The sequence below is a fragment of the Macrotis lagotis genome, chromosome X, assembly GCF_037893015.1.
Source record: "Macrotis lagotis isolate mMagLag1 chromosome X, bilby.v1.9.chrom.fasta, whole genome shotgun sequence".
Lineage (NCBI taxonomy): Eukaryota > Metazoa > Chordata > Mammalia > Peramelemorphia > Peramelidae > Macrotis > Macrotis lagotis.
The window spans coordinates 661022398-661042827 of NC_133666.1; the positions used below are offsets into that span (position 1 = coordinate 661022398).

Here is a 20430-nt window from a genome sequence, read left to right on the forward strand (position 1 = left end):
GCCTTTTTTTTTACTATGTACATTGTAGGTATTTAGTAACTGCTTACTGAATTCAATTGAACATCCAAACATCTGTGTTTTAAAGGGTATTAGGTTTAAATCTTTTCATTTTTTAAATGAGTAAACAGTATTTGAATTCAGGTCATAGGATCATAGAATTTAGAGCTGGAAAGGACCTTAGAAGTCTAGAGCACCAGCCCTGGAGACAGGAGGAACAGAGTTCAAATCCAGCCTCAGACATTTAATTATTGCCTAGCCATATGACCTTGGCCAAGTCAGTTAATCCCATTGCTTTAAATAAATAAAATTTAAAAAACAACAACAAAAAAAAAGAAATCTAAGGGGCAGCTAGATGGCACTGCAGCGGACAGAGCACTTGTCCTGAAGTCAGGAGGGCCTGAATTTAGATGTGACTTCACATCCTTATTAGTTGTGTGACCATGTGGATCAAATCATTTAACAAATCACCTAACCCTGATTGTCTCCCCCCAAAAAAAGTCAGTCCAAGCCTCTCATTTTAAAGATGAGGGAATTAAAATTGGTTTCCAGTTGGCAGTCCATAAACATTTATTAAGTGCCTACTGTATACCAGTCACAGTACTAAGAATTAAAATAGTCCCTGCTCTCAAGGAGTTCACAATCTAAATGGGGAGACAACAAGCAAATGCTTCATATTGTTTATGCCACTCTTCCAGAACTTAGCACATGGTGTCTCTTATTTTTATCTATTGTAATATGTTTTCCTTGACATCTCAGGGAAATTATGAGCTCCCTAAGGGAAGGGGATGTGTCATCCACAGTGTCTAGTGAAGAGCTTCATACTCATCTGAAACTTACCATGCAGTATCTCTTATTTTTTAATCTATCCATCCATCCATCCATCCATTCATCCACCCACTTACCCACCCACCCATTAATCCATCCACATATCTATCCATCCAATCTCTCTCTACCAGCAACACGCACACACACACACACACACACATATACATATATGTGTGTGTGTGTGTATGTATATATACATATATATATATATATATATATATATATATATATATATATATATATATATATATATATATAAAAAATTTAAAACCAAATTAAGTAGAAGATGAGATTTTAGCTAGAATTTGAAGGTAACACTTCCTCCGGGGAAGCCAGGAGAAAGAGATGAAGAGGTAGAGAATTCCAGGCATGGAAGAAATGTCCACAACAAGCAGGGCAATGTCCTGGACTCCACAGTATGGGGAGAACTTGGAAAAATGTAAAGTGTATGAAGGATCCCAGAGGGGTTAAGCAACATACTCAAAGTCATATAGCTAGCTAGGGTCTGAGACAGTATTTGAAACCAAGTCCTCCTGATTCCAAATCTAGTCCTTTAGCCACCAAACTGCAAAACTAAAGTTATTTCTACCTTATTCTGCTACTTCGAGTGAAAAAAATAAAGCCAATCAGAAGCAGAATAAGAATTCAGAGACGAAGGCTTTTTCATTACAAATGAAATAGTCTCTTGGAAATATCATTAAACCTCTCAAGCCTTACCTATCTGAAAAATGAGAGGGTAGAAATAGTTGTCCTCTGAACTCCTTCATGACCCTGTTGCATGTTTTCTCTGCCCTTACCATCATGATAGACACTGTGGAGCCGACATACTCCATTTCCTTAGAAAGCTTATAATCTCAATGGGGAGAGTTTATTTCAATATATAAACAGGCAAAAATAAGAGACAGTTCATGGCAGGCTTCAAATATCTATTCAGCACTATTTTAGACACTGGAGGATGAATTCCTTTCCCTTAAGGGAGCTTAGAATCTCATTGAGAAAAGGGTACTGAGAGAGACAGAGAGACAGAGACAGAAACAGAGACAGAGAGATGGAGATGGCTGAATAAAAAAAATGAGACACTACATAGTAAGTTTCAGATGAGTATGAAGCACTTTACTAGACACTGTGGATGACATGTTTATAATTTCCCTGAGATTAAAAGGAGCAAATTTCACAATATATAAATAGACAAAAATAAGAGATGCTATATGGTAATTCTAGGAGAGTGGCATAGATATTATGAAGTCAGAAGAAGAGAGGATCACAGATTTCAGGTTACCAAGAAAGGCTTAATGGATTACTTGAGCTGAGCCTTAAATGAGTGGGAGAATGAAAATAGGAGTTGTCTATATCTATGGGGATGCTTTGGGAGCCATGTACATTTGATGGATATGAATTTAATCATTCTCTGGATTTTTTTTCACTTCAACCCCTCATACAATAGAATCACATCTCAACTGCCTCTTACCTAGGAACCAGAAAGTCCCCTAGTCCCTCATTGGGTGGAAATGAAAAAAAAAAACTCCTATCCCCAAAGAAATACCAGGTCGTCTCAGAGGGAATCTCCCACCCAGGGGAATAGTAACTTATCATAGCTTCAAAGACAGAGCTGTAGAGGACCATAAATACATTGATATCTAGCTCTTCATTTTATAGATGAGGAAAATCAAATGAGGGAATGAATTAACTTGCCCAGGATCATAGAGCTGGTACCCCTCAGAAGAAGGATTCTCATCCGTGCCCTCTGTCTCGAGATCCAGTTAAGTCCGAGTTATACTATCTTGCGTTGTCTCTAGGAGGAGGACTCCTGGGAAGTTCTAGAGGGCTTTGAGCCTGCTTTTTTAATTGTAAAATACTTGAAATAACTTATTTCATTTGATCTTCACAATCCACCTGAGAGATAGAAAGGATTATTACCAATTTTATAGATGGAGAAAAAAGAAAACAGGGGAGTTTGAGTGCCATACCAAAGATAATATTGAATCTGAACATCATGGTGGATCATCTCTGCTCAACAAGTTTCTTTCCCCAGCTCATCTTGGGCAGCCTCAAGTTTCTCCTTATTCTTCCTGCCTCAAAAATACAGCACATAGAAGGCACTTAGTACATGCTCATTGAATTAAAATTAATTTCTGAGGTAGAGAGAAGATCATGTCATCCACTAAGGATGCAGTCTCCCCACTCCTTCTCTCAGTCCAACAGAACTGGTCTGCTGTCATTAATGTCCATGTTCACACACTTGTCCCCCAGCTTCTGTGTGTGTGTATATATATATATATGTGTGTGTGTTTCAGATTTTATTTTATTTCTCTCTATTTTTTTTTATTTTATTTTCATGGCCAGGTCAGGACAGTACTTCTGGAAGTCATTCTGTGATTGCTGAATTTATTCGACCCCGACCACTCTCCAGTGACAAACCTGAACCACTGTCTGTCAAACCTACTTTTCTATCCAGGTCAAGATCTGGCAGCCCAGGATGCAGATTTGAATCAGACGTGAGTCCTGTTATGACTGTGCCAGGGAATTGCTAGATTTGCCACTTAATATTATACTACTACATTCAAGAAGGAAGCATCTTCTTTCCATTATCTTCCCTTGCCTTCCTTTGCCATCTTTCATTCCCTTCCTTCCTTTTCCTTCCTTCTCTAGAATTTTTCCTTTCTGGTTCCTCTTCCCTTTCCTCCTTCTTTTCTCCTCTTCCTTCTTCCTTCTTATCCTTCCATCCATTCCTTTACTCCCTCAATATTCTTCCATTACCTCATTTTTCTTTTACTTCCTCCTCATTCTTTTCTACCCTCTTTCCTTCTCTTTCATTCTTACTTCCTTATCTCCCTTCTTTCCTTACTCCTCCCCTGAATATTCCTATCATTCTCTTCCTTTCTTTCCTCCTTATTTCTTCTATACTTTGTTCTTTCCTTTCTTTCTCTTCTTCTTTTCTCCCTTTTCCTGCTTTCCTTCCTCTTTTCTTTCTTTCCCCTCTTTCCTGTTGAGTATATCATAATGGGGTTTACTTTTGATCATGGAATAGTTACTGAAACCCCTTCAGATTCTGGAATTTTGCGATTCTATGATTTCATCCTTCCTTCCCTCTTTCCCTCTTTTTCTTCTTTACTTCCTTATTATTTTATTATTCCTTCTCTCCTTCCACACATCCTTCTCTCCCTTCCTTCCTCTTTCCCACCTTTCCCTCTTCCCTTCCTCTAATTGATTCTATCCTGCTTCTTACACCACTCCACAGATAGTTGTTCCCTAGTATCTATGTCCTTTTCAGAAGAGACCCTTCCAAGACCCAATCTCTGTGAGGAATGAGTATGCAAAAGGATCAATTGTGTCTTCCACCATTTTCTTCCACCCTCTTGATGTCCCATGTTTGTTCTGTTGCCTGTTAAATGTTATTGGAAGTGGCAGGCTCATTTTATCAATGAAGACTCTTTGGAAGTCAAGGGTTCAAGTTTGGAAAGTAAGCATCCTTGAAGACTCAAGGCACTAAGGACATGGAGACTAATTGGGAGGGTTTGAGATATGTCATGGGTATATGTCCTTCACAAGGCTTGGAGGACTTTCTCTAGGAAGACAATCACTTGTCCAGAAGGACCTTAAAAAACTCTTTATGAGGTAGGTTCCTTGTCCCTTGACCCTGTTTGGTAATCTAGATGATCCCCAGTCTGAGTATTAAGAAGTTATTGATGTACATATGAGAGATGAATGCTCTACTGCTCAGTTTGGGCCATCCCCATAGTTAAATGGTGCCTTTCTCCTGTCATGCATGATAAGTGACTTATGAAGTTAACCATATAGAAAATACCTTCTTATACAGAGAGCAGCAGAAAAACACCTCACCTCAAAGGGTTTCCTAGCCTCTGATTCTCAAGCAGCCCTAATAAACAAGTTCTTCCAGACTTCCAAACAGGGTAAAATGGTTGGTTTCAAAATTGAACAAATGAGTATACATCCCTTCATTCTTCCATGAACCGTAGATTTTGAATTTTTCCAGGTTGAAACATAGGCACTTCAGATTATATTCTCAATATGCTGCAACTAGTTTGAAGCATTTTGGATTTGTTATATCCCTTCTAATAATTCCTCAGAAGACTTAATTTATTATTAATTACTCTGTTGTTCTCATCCAAAACCTTTCCCTCTTTCAATTTTGCAAAAATACTATGTAGACCAAGAAGAACTATAGAAATAAGGATAGATTTTGGTAGTAGATAAAGAGCTTGCCCTGGAGTCAGGAAGAAGGTTTTTAAATGCTGTTTCTGACACAATTGGTTCTGGGGCCTCCCCAATGCCTTCAGGCTAAACTTCAATTTTATGTAATTTGCCATTTTACAACTCTGAAGGCCATGGCTCCACAGTTTTTTGTTTTATATATTTTAAACCTTATCTATACTCTCAGACTTTTACCATGATAGATGTGATGTTGCTGAAATGTCTCTGATCATATGACTGGCAGTAAGCTGATAATATGACTTCTGGGATAATGTCCTTATGCTGAATCAGGAACTAGTTAGTGGTTCATCTGAAAACATTGGGAATCTTGGTGGGAGAAAAGGAAGGAAGGAAGAGATAGTGTGTTGTGATGGTTTTAGTTATACAGCATCCACCAAATGAATACCCAAATCCCAGAGAAATCTTGCAAAGTTTAATTGCCCAACTATTGCCACTTTCTCCCTAATCCCAAAAGCTCCAAAGTCAATAAATACAATGTAAATAGGAAAAAATGATGACATACCAAAAAGTGAAAAATAAATGTAGCAAAATTATAAAGATTAAATGAAGACATAGGAAAAGAAACATCCAACCTACCACTTAGTGGAAATGATAGTTTTTATATAGTGGACATATTTTCAGATTTCACAATGTATTAATCAGTTATACTGATCCCCCCCCTTAAACAAACAAATAAACAAGATTTGTCATTTGGGATGACTCTTGAGAAGGGGGAGGGAAAGGAAAAATGGGATACTATGGTGATATAAGAAACAGAAATATCAATAAAAAATTTTATAAAAGAAGAAAGTCTCAAAATACAGCAATACCTTTCAGGGGACCAGTAAAATGTCCTGTTGCCCTGTGGGAAGTCCCTAGTCTTGATATAGCTCTTAGCCTGAGAATACTGAAGGTTAGATTAAACTTTTATTATGCTTAAATGTTCACAATTTTCAGATGTGGTATAAAAGTCTTGACTTTAGATATGGAAAGCATCTCCTGGTCCCCTACAAGCAAATTTAAGGATTATGAGGATATTAAAAGAATATGGGAAGTGCCAATTTTTAGGTTATTTCACTGGTGTAAGTAGAGAAAATAGGGGATAAAGAAGGGAACTGTTATGGGTTTTTAACATTTAGTTCTAAAACATAACAACTTCAATAAACCAAGAATTCATTGTGTTTTTAATAGATGGATAATGAACGGAATTCCAATACCTCAAAGCAGAAATACTCGGGGAAGGTTCATCTGTGTGTTGCCCGCTACAGGTAAAGACCAGCAACTTTTCTCCTTACACCTCCCTTCTCCATATTCATTGTTTTTTCAGTATGATACAGACAAGGTTTAAAATTGAAGGAGAATTTGATCATCTAGCCCAGGTCTTTCGCTTTATAGTTGAGAACAAAAAAAAAGTCTAGGAAAGTAAGGTTAGCCATGCTCACACAATTAGGATTCATACCCAGATATTCAGATTCCAGATCCTGTACTCTCCATTTTTTCTGAAGCATTACCCTAACTCAGGTTATCCATGGGAAGTCTGGCATATAGCAAGAGTTTGCTGACTGAGTCAAATGAGGAAGATTGATTCAGTGGTTTCCAAATCTCCCTTCCAAAATGACATTCCATGATTCCATGAAGACAGTGTGACTGGGTGATTTGACCTACTTGTCAAGTCTTCATTTTCCTAGGTGTGAACATCTGGAGAGGGACCAAAAAAAGCTCAGGAAGTCTTCTTATCTCCTCTCCAACAGGAGATACAATCTTACAGGAGGTATCAATGATGGAGAGACAGAAATCATCCAAATATTTTTACAGCCTAGCTATGTGATGATGTTCTGTATACCTCAAGGGTGATAGGCAGGTGCTGAATTGTTACATTGAGAGAATTTTATCACAGAGCTTTGCTTCCTCCAGCTCACACTGGGTCAGTTAAACCTGTCCCATTTTCCTCTAATAGGTCTGACACAGAAGAAGAAGAACACAAAACATGAAAATTCAGGGAAGCACACAGCCCCCTGCCAGGCTCGAATTAACTTCACATTCCCCAGAGAGGGAAGAAACCATTTTAGGAGCAGGTGCTAAAGGCTTCTACAGCTTGCCAGTTGCTTCCCTGGCCAGCAAGAAACCAGGCAAAAATAAAATACAATTACTCCATTAATTTATGTATTAAACTTTAATTACTAAGTCACTGTGGATAACCAAACACTAAATGGGAGTTGTCTCCTATTTAAAGTTGCTTCTCTGTTGTTGATATTTCATCAGTGAGGTTTTTATGAATGTTTTCTCGCCTTCTCACCCCCACCTAATATAGAAAAACAAATGTGGATGGCACATGAAATGTACCCCACAGGGCTGGACTGGGGTAGAGGTTTTTGCACATCTGCTTAAACTCAGAAAGCTCAGCAAGATGCTACATGGAAAACTTGTTTTGCATAGAAAAGGAATACCAGCAATTAAACAGGAAATCTTTGGAAATTCTATGAGAAGAAGCATGATATTGTGAAAAGAACACTGAATCTGGAGTCTACAGGCTTGGATTCAAATTCTGCCTATGTGTGTGTGGTATTTGTAGCTGTGTGTGTGTGTGTGTGTGTGTGCATGTGTGTACATATGTGTGTATAGTATACTCCTACTAGGTAGCAGGCAATGTGTTAACATATTTCAAAAATATCTCATTTTATTCAAACAACAAAGAAATCATCTTTGTCCTTGAGGAGCTTTCATTCTTTGGGGTTAGACAATTTGTCTATGTTGACAATCTATATATATGAAGTTAATACATAAATACAAATTTCATCTGGGTGCCCAATAGTGCAAGTAAGGAAGCCTCTGAGATGGGCACACTGTTTGAACCCCTATTGTATGTTTTCCTTTGGACTGGAGCCAATGACTATATATTTCATATATATGTATATATGTATATACATATATATATATATATATAATTAAAACTTTAAATAGTATGAATTTGAATACATGGAAAAACACTGGACTAAGCCTGATAAGATGAAATGTAACAGAAAAAAATATAAAACCTTACAAAAAAATAAACTTCCCAGGTTTAATAAGGGGGAAATTTAGTCTGACAGAATTTTGTCTGAAAAAGATCTAGGGATTTGAGTGTACTACAATTTAAATATGAGTCTATAGTGAGATGGGAAAATCTAAAAAGTAACGTGACTTTGGTTGTATTCAGAGAAGAAGAATGTCCAGGAATTAGGAGATGATGGTAGCTTTTTTGCTCTGCCCAGCCCAAGGATGTGTTGGGCATTGTGGGTTTAGAACTTTTTTTTTGCAAGGCAAATGGGGTTAAGTGGCTTGCCCAAGGCCACACAACTAGGTAATTATTAAGTGTCTAAGACTGGATTTGAACTCAGGTACTCCTGACTTCAGGGCCGGTTCTCTATCCACTGTGCCACCTAGCCACCCCTCAGCCAAGATTTTGAAAGCATTTAAGTCATGTCATGTAAGGAAAGAATTGTAGTGATCCTGAGAGGAGAAGAATTAAACAGGACCTGAGAGTTATATTTAAATATCCAAAGGGATGCTATATTGTTGAGATATTAAATAACTTGTTCTATTTGGTCCCATAAGGTTAAAAACAATAGGTGGGAGTTTTTCATTAAGTGACAAATTGATCTGAGAAAGATATACTAAAAAATTAGAACTGTCTAAAAGGAAAATGGGCTACCTTGAGATAAAATAATTATTCAATAAACATAAACATCTGCTACATCCCAGACACATAAGTCTGGTGATACAAAGAGAGACAAGAGACAGTCTCTGCCCTCAAGGACACAGTAACAGGGAAGATGGTAAGTGCCCCTTCAATGGAAGTTTTTCCATGCTAGTATGACCAACCTGCAGCCCTGTGACCATTCATGGAGCCCACATTGCATTTGTTGTTGCGCTTCTTGGTGGTGTGGATTGCACTGTATTCATGAATCTTGAATAATGAATATTGAATTCCGTATGTGATGCTTGTTGGGTTTTTGTTGGGCCCAGAAGAGCTAAAAGGTTAGACACTCCTGAAACCTCTAGATTATTGCCTGTCAAGTATGCCATGAGAAGGGATTTTTGATCCAGTCAAGTCTGGTCATGATATCCTATGAATAAGAAAGGCATTTAGTACTTTTTGAGTACTCATTATATGCTAGGTTGTCTGGTTGGTTGGTTGTCCATTATTGCAGAAGACCAAAATGACATCATTGTTAGAGACAAATTACATTGTGTCTGACTATGGCTGATCAGACCAATCTGAACTTGGAATGCTGTACCACAAGTCATGCACAAATAGTCCATGTGTACGCCTGAGGTGTGTTAGGTATTGTGTTAAATGATGGGGCTACAAAGAAAGGCAAAAGATAATCCCTGCTATTGAAGAATTTACAATCTGCTGCAGGGGGGAATAATATGTAAAAAAAAAAAAGATGTACAAACAGGAAATAGGCAAGATAAATTGGAAAAGTATACTAAGATTAAGGACTTAATGAGGTTCCTCTCCATTTAGAAATTCCATGATTCTGTCATATCAGTGATCTAAGTGAAGATAAGAAATGACCCTAAAAAGAACTTTGCATCAAATTCAAATTACTCCATTGATTTGTTCTAAATTTGTTTTAATCTAGTTACAACCCCTTTGATGGACCAAATGAAAACCCAGAAGCCGAGCTCCCCCTCACGGCAGGAAAATACCTCTATGTTTATGGTGACATGGATGAAGATGGATTCTATGAAGGTCATTATATTTTCTATTTCTATTTTACTTTATTTCAATCAATAAATGGTTATTTCTTCTTCCTACCACTGCACTCTAATTACTAACAAATAGGTATAGTCAAGAATAATAAAAATTTTATGTTTCATTTTGCATCTCGAATTTGCTACCTCTCTTACAGAAAGTGAAAAAAAAGTCTCATTATTTCTCTAAAATTGTGATTGATCATCCTACTGATCAGTTAAATATTTCAAATTTGGTTTACAATGTCATAATTATAGAAATTGTTCTGATTCTACTCATTTCACCCTTTATCAAGCCATACAAATCTTCATAGGTTTCTTTGAAATAAAGGTCTTTAACAAGAATAATTTCTCAGGGACAACCTGAATTATTTCCTACCATTCTAGCCTTTTTATTATATTTTTATTATATTATGTACACCCTACCAAGTACTCTGAGATCCAGTGATACTGATTTCCTTACTTTTGCTCACAGAAGACCTTCATCTCCTGGCCCAGGGCCAGAGACTCTCCCTTCTGCCTAGAATTCTTTCCTTTCCCATTCTACCTTTTAACTTCCTTGGATCCCCTTTAAGCATCTGATAAAATCTCACCTTCTATGAGAAATACTTTCTGATCCCCTTTAATTCTCACCATATATCTTCTAAATGTTTAAAAAAAGAAGATTCAGAAGCTTTAGGAGACTTTTAGTCAGTCAACAAGATTTATTATGCCACTGCTATGGGTTAGGCTCTGTGCTAAGTGATGGGAGATAAAAAGGCAAAAGATAGTCCCTGTTCTCAACATGTTGAGTCCAACAGGAGAAATAGCATAAACAACTATATGCAAATAAATATGCAGAATAATTTGGTGATCATCAGCAAGGAAAAGGTACTAGCATGAAGAAGGTCCAAGAATGATTTATTACAGAAAGTAGAATTTTACCTGAGATTAGAAGACAGCAATAAGGCAGGAGAGAATTCCAGGCACTGGGGACAGCCAGGGAAAGAGTTCTTTGCCTTGGAAGATAAGGTGTCCTTGGCATTGCATTACAGAGGACATGATGAGGATTACAGGATAAGAAGACTAGAAAGATCAGAAAGGCTCATGTTATAAATGACTTTAAATTCCAAACAGAAGATTTGATATTGGATCCAGCTACAGGGAGTTGCTGGAGTTTATTGAATGTGGAGTTACATGATCGTACCAGTACTCTGACAGCTAAGTGGAAAATGGACTAAAGTGGGGAGAAATTTGAGTCAGAAAGACCAATAAACAGTCCAGGTATGAGGTGATGAGGGGCTGCACCAATATAGTAGAAGCATCAAGGAGAAAAGGAGATATATTTGAGAGATGTTATTAATATGAAATCTATGGAACTTGGATCTGAGGAAAGAGGATGAAAAGACAAGGATGACAGGGATGGAAAATGATGGTAACCCTATAGTAATAGGGAAATAAGGAAGAGGGGAGGGGGAAAATTAATGAGTTTAGTTTTGTACACATTTGTACAGTTTAAGATATCTTTGGGACATACAGTTAAAGATGTTCAATAGGCAATTGAAGATAAAAGACAGGTTCAAGGGAAAAATTAGTGATGGATAAATAGATCTAAGAATCACCTATATAGAGAAGATAGTTGAATCCACAGGAGTTGATGATATCAGTCAAAGTACATAAAGGAAAAAAAGAAGAATACCCAGGACACAGCCTTGAGGGAAAGCTATGATGAGCAGATATGGTATGACCTGGATGAATATCCATCAGAAGATATTGTGAAGGAACAGTCAGAGAAAAGGAAAAGAACCAGGAGAGAGCAGTGTCATGAAAATCTAAAAAAAAAAAAAGAAAGTATCACAGAGAAGATGATTGACAGTGTCACAGGTAAAGAGAGGCCAAGAAGGATGAAGATTAAGAAAAAGCCATTGGATTTGGCAATCAAGAAATCATTGATAACTTTGGAGAAAACAATTTCCTTGGAATTTTAAAATAGCAGTATGCTTAAGATCTGTAGTGGTAGAAGTCATGTCCTCATCTGGCATGCCCTACAATAATGAAAACACCAAACAAAAAGAGAGCTCCACCCTGCCCCCAGTAGAGAAGCTGCCTCCATCAATGCTACAAGTATACTTACTTGCAACTTAGAGTCTTGGAGAGTTTGATGAATTTAATATTATGTTTATTTGAATTCATTGTTATTAATAACAATAGAATCTTCATGGGTGAATAGAGTAGTGTGGGCACTTCACTCCTCCCCACAGCCAAGACTTTTGTAAGACTTCTATCATGATAAAAGGATTAGGTTTATATTTTTTTCCTGGCTTCTGAAGACTAAACTACAAGTAATGGGTAAAAATTACATAGCAGATTTTAGATTCGTTTGAGCAGAAATTTTCTAGCACTTAGCGGCAAATAAAAGTAAACTTGGTTGCCCTGGAAAATAGTGAACTCCCCCTCATTGGTGGTTTCAGGCAAAAATTGAAAGGCCACTTTTCTTCAGAGAGGATTCTTGCTCAGTAATGGATTGGATTTGAATATAATTGTATATAAGAAATGATGAGCAAGAGCTTTCAGGAAAGACTGGAAAAACTTACATGAAAGGATGCAAAGTGAAGTAAGGAGAACCATGGTTATAGCAATATTGTATGATGATCAGCTGTGAATGTCTTAGTGATTCTCAGTAATAGAATTATCCAAGACAATTCCAAAATATTTATGATGAAGAATATTATCCTTCTCTAGAGAAATAAATGATGGAGTCTGAATACAGATAGAAGTAAACTGTTTTTAACTTTATTTTTCTTGGGTTTGGGGGTTTTGGTTGTTTTTTCCTGGTTTGTATTTTCCTTCACAGCATAACTATTATGGAAATATAGTCATTATGGAACATTATGGAAATATGTTTCACATGACTACACATATATGACCTATTGCTTGCCTTTTCAGGAGGGAGAGAGAACTTGGAATTCAAAGTTTTAAAAAAAGAATGCTAAAATTATTTTACGTATAATTGGGAAAAATAACATTTTTACAAGATGCAAAAAAAAAGGAATGGGTTGGATTTGAAATGCTATTAGGTCCTGTCCAACTCTGACCCATTATATGATTCTGTAGTTCTCTGAAATGGTTTATATATTTGTCACATTTTCTGTTCTAGAAATAGGAGAGAAGCAAATAAAGGATAGTTGTAGCTGCATGGATTAGCAGTCAAATGATTTCATTAATTGATTCCCTAAACTATTCAATTAAAACCTAAAAAATCAATTATCACTTCCAGTTTGAATTTGCTAATAAAAATGCAGGGGAAAGAACACACACCCCACCCCTTTTAGTTTGGAGCCATACAAAAAGACCCCTCTATTCTAGTCTTACAACCTTTTCTTGATGCAGCCTTGGCTAAGGCAATCTAGAAGGTTTTGAACACACTCTCAAGTCATCTCTGTTGGCCCTTGTGCATGGTAATTCTAAAGGCTTGCTGATTCACTTCCTGAGAGCCTGTTCACTTTTTAGTACAGTGTTTCTGTTTCAATCTTCAAAATAATTCCAAGGCAGCTGGTAGCAAAAGAGTGAGTCCTTGGCATAATTTGCCATTCTGGTATTGATTCACACAGGAACATGGGATCCATGCCCAAGGACAACTGCCAATGAGCAGCACTTTGGTTGCATGGGAAACTCTTCTTAGTCATTATTGAAACCTAAACACATGGGTGCCTATGGCATCTCCATAACTATAAGAATAAGTGGTAGCAAGATTAGTATGGTCCTCTTTGAGCAGTCAGGACCAAGGACAGAGATGGTTTTGAATTGACCCACACTAAACCCAGGGGGGCTAATTCTAAGTGGGATGGAAATATTATCACCATACCCAAAGTCTGCAGGAAACCCACCTTGAACACAAATATGAGCCTGTCACCTATCATATCCAATATTTCTTTACTCTCAGATATCTAGCCAACCTTGTATATCTCCAGGGTATCAAACAAGGAAGAAGACATCTGGAGACAGATTATGTATCTGTTCTTTCCCCATGCCTATGACCTTATAAGTCCCAGTTGAGGCTTTGCTTGAAGGATGCTACTGTTTTCATTTGTTTTTTTTCTTTTACTTCTAGTGTGACTTTGGGACAAGTCACTTCCCCTCTACATGTTTCAGTTTTTTCTTCTTTTAAGAACTCTCTCAAATTTCATCTTCCCCAGGAAGTGTCTACCAGTTCCACCAGCTGCTGCTGCTTTCTCTACTCCACATACAATGTCTAATTGGGAACTAGATAGTACAATAGTTGGAGCAGTGGTCACGGAGTCAGGAACATCTGAGTTCAAACCCAGCCTCAGATACTTGACACTTACAAGATGTGTGATCTTGGGCAAGTCATGTAACCCTGATTGCCTCACATCTAGGACCATCTTCAGTAGTCCTGATTCATACATGCCCACTAGACCCAGATAGTTCTGGAGAAGAAAATGAAGCCGATGACTTAGCACAGCATCCCTCACTCGAAACCAATTCACTTGCTTGTCTTGGCATTATCACCCATAGATTTCTTCAAGAATGGAGGGCAAACATCATCACCAGTTGAACTCAGTGGCCCTGGAAGTTCCTTTTGACTCTGAGATTCTATGATTCTGTGATTCTCTGTCTGCCTGAAATCTGATTCTGGCTACACCTCCAGGGTTTCTCTCCAATGTATCTTCTATGTATAAAAAGGGGGCAACAGAGAACCATAACCCTCTCCCTCATTCTGGATAATTCTAGTTTATAGAATTAATTTTGTCTCCAGGACTTGCTCAGTTTTTTTCTTTAGTATCTGTCACTTTCTAGCACTTGATGGAAATATTTCTTCATAGCTGGAGTAGCATTATTATTCCGAATTTTACCAATGCCATGGTGTAATTTTTAATTCTAGACATATCTCATGATGGCAAAACCTTTCATGTCTAGGGATAATCTCTGCTTCCCTTCTGGAATTGATGGAGAGTTGAGGATTGAATTGCCTTTTTTTGGTAGGATCAAAATGTGATCCTAACAGCTCAGATAAAATGAATAGTGAGCAGAGAGGCAAGGAGATATAGCTGACAAAGAGTCAGGAAGCCATGAGTTCAAATCCTGCCTCTGACACATAGTAGTTTGACCTTGAATAAGTCACACAACTTCTTAGTGTGTTGGGCAACTCTGAAAGATCATACATAGTAGTGGAGGGGTGCCAGCCTGCACAGATAAAAGGATTTTCTTCATATGGAAGATTTTCTTTATCTGGAAGTTTCCTTTTCTAAAGAAATCACATGTCTAGTTCCTATCGCCTTAATAGAGTAGGAGCCAATGGAGATTTGAAAGACAAAAGATACAATCTTCTTGTTGGTAATAGGTCATAGGAACAATGATTTAAATAGAAGTGATCTCAAAAGTCATCTAGTTAAATCCTTCATTTTTACAGAGGACAACAATGGAATTCAGATATATCCCAAGGTCATACAGGTAGTAAATGGTTTTTGGATGTCAACATCCTTTTCACATAATTTTTCACGGAATTTTTCCATGGAGGATTTGACTTACATTTTCTCTACCCCTATCAAATATTTTTACTGGATATTAATAAAGACCTAGACTGTTGCCACACCATGGCATGGAGTGACCCACAGGTTATGCTAATAAAGCACCAGTCCTGGAAGTTGTTTCAAAAAAATGGTTCAGGGACAGACAGAAGACCTCAGAGGTTATATCGTGCAACCTCTTCCCTTAAAAGGAAGCTAGGTGATGACATAGTGGATAGTGTGCTGGGCTTGAAATCAGGAAGACTCATCTCCCTGAGTTCAAATCTGGTCTGATTCACTTACCAGTTGAATGACCTCAGGCAAGTCATTTACCCCTGTTTGCCTCAGTTTCCTCATCTGTCAAATGAGATGGAGAAGTAAGTGGCAAACTACTTGTATTTTTTGCTGAGAAAATCCCAAATGGGGCCATGGGGAGTCAGATACAATTGAACAACAAAGCTCTAGGTCATTCTCTGTGAGGCTCTAAGTAGAAGAGAAAGTGCCAAGCTGCATTGGCAAAAAGTGTTTCCTCACCTCAGAGTTCCCTATGTGAGTGAAACCACAGGATTAATCCCTATCTCTATAATAGTACATCATATTTACATAGCCTTTTGAGATATGCAGAACACTTTACATATACACAATAACCCTCTGAAATAAGTACTATTATTAGCTTCCATTTTACAGATTATAAAAACTGAGGTGTTTAGACTAGTGGAAGTAAGTGTCAAGGGTAAGAATCTCTAGATCTATCATTCTTTCGACAGTATCATCATACTCTAGATAACGTCTAAGGGGATCACGGTTGGGTTAATGTTTGTTTTTCATTTTTGAAGAAGATCACAACATCAAGAAAGTGATACCCTGACAAGCATGTGAATTGGATTTGAGTGAGAAGGGGGCTGTGCTAAGTCACCAGCCTCACTTTCTCCTCCAGAGTCATCTGGATCCAGTGGTCAGATATGGATCAGGATGACTAGACACGGCCCTGGATGCATGGTTGGGTTATCAGAAGAGTGAATATTTTTTTTTCCTTTGCAAATCCCTGAATACTCTTTACAAAGTGATAGAAGGTCTGTGATTTTCATTAGAAACCTGCACTGATGAAAGAAATCCATGAAGAATTGATGTATCGATTAGGAGAATTAAAAGGCAGTATTTGTATGCTTCTTTTTACCATGGGAAAAAAAAAATCAGTGTGCGTGTTTCAACTTTTAATTGCATTTTACATTACTGCTCAACAAAGGTATAATAATCATTTCGTGTTCCTGGGGTAAACTTCCCAACAATGTCCCAGGAGCAAACAGAATGAAAAAACCTCCAATCAACTTTAAAGAACAATTTCTTCGAAAAAGGAAGGATACAGACTTCTTACTGATTAGTTGTTAGGATTAGTTTTGTTTCTAGAGGGATCATCAATTTATCTGGAAATGATCTCAAAGGCATTCAACTATCTTCTTTTACAGATGAAGAAAATGTGGTTCAGAGGAGGTAATGTGCCTTAGGATCATAGGATCACACACCTAGAAATAGAAACCATCCTGTATAGCTCCCTCATTTGATACATGAGGAAACTAGAAAGTTAAATAACTTGTACTAAATTACATGGGTAGTCAGTGATGGTGATGCAGAGGATGGAGGAGTTTAAATGTCACCTGAACCTTCCAAATGTCAGCGTCCTTGGGCATGGTCTTAGTCTGGCAAATTGACAAATCAACAAACATTTAATAGATTATTATTTGTCAGATGGTATGCTAAATTCTGGTGATTCTTAGCAAAGGAAGACCAAAAAGTAAAATTCCAGCTTCTCAAACAACTCAAAGTCTAATGGGGAGAGAAAACATCCCAATAAATATGTACAAACAGGATATATATGATTTCCCAATTTATCTCATATATATATATATATATGTGTGTGTGTGTGTGTGTGTGTGTGTGTATTCAGAATATATTGTTTATATATGCAGTTTATATGAATATATAGATGGAAAATAACAATAGAGGGATATGTAATCATTAACTATATATAGTATAAATTTTTATATATGTATGTTTACATATGCATGTATGTATATAAGCAATATGCAGTATACATATGATAAACTGGAAATCACCGATAGATAGATAGATAGATATGCACATATATATATATATATGATAAATTGGAAGTAATCAACAGAGGGATGTATACAGCATTATAAGTGGTATATGCACACATAGTATATAGTGTATATATTTATTTACATAGATACACACAAAGATGTGTGTTTATGCATGCTTTGTGTGCAAATATATGTATATGCATATGTAAATATATATATATTAAATTGAAAAAATCAAGAGAGAGAGAAGGCATTAGCATTTAGGAAGATCAGGAAAGACTTTTTGTAGAAAATTTTAGCTGGGACTTGAAAGAAGGCAAGGGGCAGAGATGAGAAGAGAGAAAACTCCAGCTCTACCATCAGGAGAGGGGAGTGTCTTCTGGGAGGAAAAAGCAAGGAGATGGGTGGCACTGGAGGGCAGAATAAGTGGGACAGGATAAGATTTTAGAAGACTGGAAAGGCTACTCATACAATATGTTATCTAACTATGTGAACTTCCCAGGGATCCTTTGGGGCCATTTTCAGAAATAATACCTTCCTGGTTCTCAACCTTCCTAATGCATTTCTGACTGATGTATTAAAATGAACTTTAAGGCCAGGCAAAACCTTCAGTTGTGTTTGTTAAGTGGTAATGTTGTTCTTTGTCCTCAACAGGAGAATTACTAGATGGACAAAGAGGACTGGTCCCTTCCAACTTTGTGGATTTTGTCCAAGATAATGAATCCCGTTTGTCCAACACATTGGGGAGTGAACAGGATCAGAATTTTATCAACCATTCTGGTGTGGGCTTGGAAGGAGAAAGCATCCTAGATCTGAATTCACCCACCCAAGGAGACTCCAGCATCATCAACAATGGGGCTGGGACGCTGGATGTGAACATTGATGAGATTGGAGAAGACATTGTGCCTTACCCTAGACGAATCACCCTTATCAAACAACTAGCCAAAAGTGTTATTGTGGGCTGGGACCCCCCTGCTGTGCCGCCAGGATGGGGGACAGTGATCAGCTACAATGTCCTTGTTGACAACGAGACCCGCATGAATCTCACCCTGGGCAGCAGAACTAAAGCCCTGATTGAAAAGCTGAACATTGCAGCCTGCACGTACCGGATCTCTGTGCAGAGCATCACAAACCGGGGGAACTCGGATGAGCTCCAGTGCACCTTGCTCGTGGGCAAGGATGTGATCGTGGCCCCTTCCCACTTACGGGTAGACCACATCACTCAGATTTCAGCTGAGCTCTCCTGGCTCCCAACCAACAGCAATTACAGCCACGTTATCTTTCTCAATGAGGAAGAGTTTGACATCGTCAAGGCCGCAAGGTATAAGTATCAGTTTTTTAACCTGAAGCCCAATATGGCTTACAAAGTGAAGGTTTTGGCAAAGCCCCACCAGATGCCGTGGCAGCTTCCTCTGGAGCAAAGAGAAAGGAAGGAGGCCTTTGTGGAGTTTTCAACTCTGCCAGCAGGTTAGTCCCATGATCTCCCTTGTATTTAATTCCTACTAGATATTACTATTAAAAGCCTACTAGACATAAGGCACTGCGGAAACACTGGGAATATACAGGTAATAATTATTTAAGGGAAAAAATACTATTATCGCTAAGACTGAGCTCCATGTTTCTATCCACTATGGCACCACCTAGATGTGCTATGACCTGTATAACTTTGGGTAAATCATTCATTCTCTTTTTGCCTCAGATGTGAATGCCACATGTAAATGAGAGAAGTGGAGCAGATGTCCTCTCAGAATCCTTCAAGCTCTGAGTCTGTCATCTTACAATTTCATTAAGACCTGCTGTCTACCAGAAACTATGTGGGACAAAAAAAAATAGTTCCTATCCTCAGGAAGACCAACTAGGTGGTGCCATAGTGGACAGAGTAGGACTCATCTTCCTCATTTCTAAAAATGACCTCAGACACTTCTAGCTGTATGACCCTGGGCAAGTCACTTGACCCTCTTTGCCTCAGTATCCTTATTTGTAAAATGAACTAGAGAAGGAAATGGCAAACCACTCTAGTATCTTTGTCAAGGAAACCCTAAACAGGGTCATGATGATTTCAGCATAATCAAAAATTGTTTGAACAATCTTACTTGTTTAGGGCCACAGACCTAGCAAGATTGGAACTCAGATCTATCTTCATTCTCTCTCTGTCTCTGTCTCTGTCTCTCTCTCTCTCTCTCTCTCTCTCTCTCTCTCACACACACACACACACACACACACACACACAAAGACACCTCCTCCTTCCCTCTGTTAATCTCTCTCCCTTTCTCCTTTCCTCTCTGTGTCTCTGTTGCTCTCTCCCTTTTTCCTCTTTCCTTTCCCTCTCAGTTGGATTCATAAGTCTTCTCCTTATATCCTTGCCCTTCATGCTTATGACTATCCATCCTTGCCGCCTGTCTTGACCCTTTTCTTCATTATAGTCCCTGTGTTCAAAGCGTCAAAACACAGAATTCATCTCTCCTTCTTTCCCATTTATGAGGTAGAAGTTGTCATCAATCTCAAAGAACACCTGATCTTACCCCATCTTGATTTCATTGCATTGAAAAGATCCCTCTGAAAGTTCTTTTAGGATTTAGAGTTAGGATTTTAAAGGTCATCTAATCAAATCTCATTTTCCATATGAGGAAATTGGGATCAAGAGAGGCAAAGCTCTCTTTGGTCTCAATAGTCAACCCATTGAAAAATCAAGTGCTGTTCCCTATACCCATCAAATACCATGATGAGCTTAAGATCTTTGACTACCAAAAATGGCTAGATCCTCTGTTCTTATAAAATCCTGTCCCTACTTACAGGGGGGCTCAGATATAGTAATGGATTAGCCATGAAAGAGTTTTGTTGTATTTCTATAACGTTGTGATATATAAAGTCTTGGGAACAAAAAAGCAGGGCAAATATTTTCTTCTCCTAGGTAAGATAATTAGCAGAGAAAAGGCTCCTCATTCCAAACTAAGAATAAGAATAACAATCATAATAACATCTAAATCCAATGGAAGTACCGGCAGCTCAGGGAACAAGCTCATTAGCAACTCAGCCTGCCTGAT

General features: G+C 37.9%; 1 protein-coding gene across 4 annotated transcripts in view; it reads left to right on the plus strand.

Annotated features, from left to right (window-relative positions):
- Positions 1–20430, plus strand: part of RIMBP2 (RIMS binding protein 2) — a 535198-nt gene that overhangs the window by 457283 nt on the left and 57485 nt on the right. For all 4 annotated transcript variants that reach the window (XM_074205265.1, XM_074205261.1, XM_074205263.1 and 1 more), the window contains 4 exons: positions 3169–3320; positions 6229–6305; positions 9666–9775; positions 18041–18853. In XM_074205265.1, coding sequence (XP_074061366.1) covers positions 3169–3320; positions 6229–6305; positions 9666–9775; positions 18041–18853 — 1152 coding nt within the window. The remainder of the gene's footprint in view (positions 1–3168; positions 3321–6228; positions 6306–9665; positions 9776–18040; positions 18854–20430) is intronic.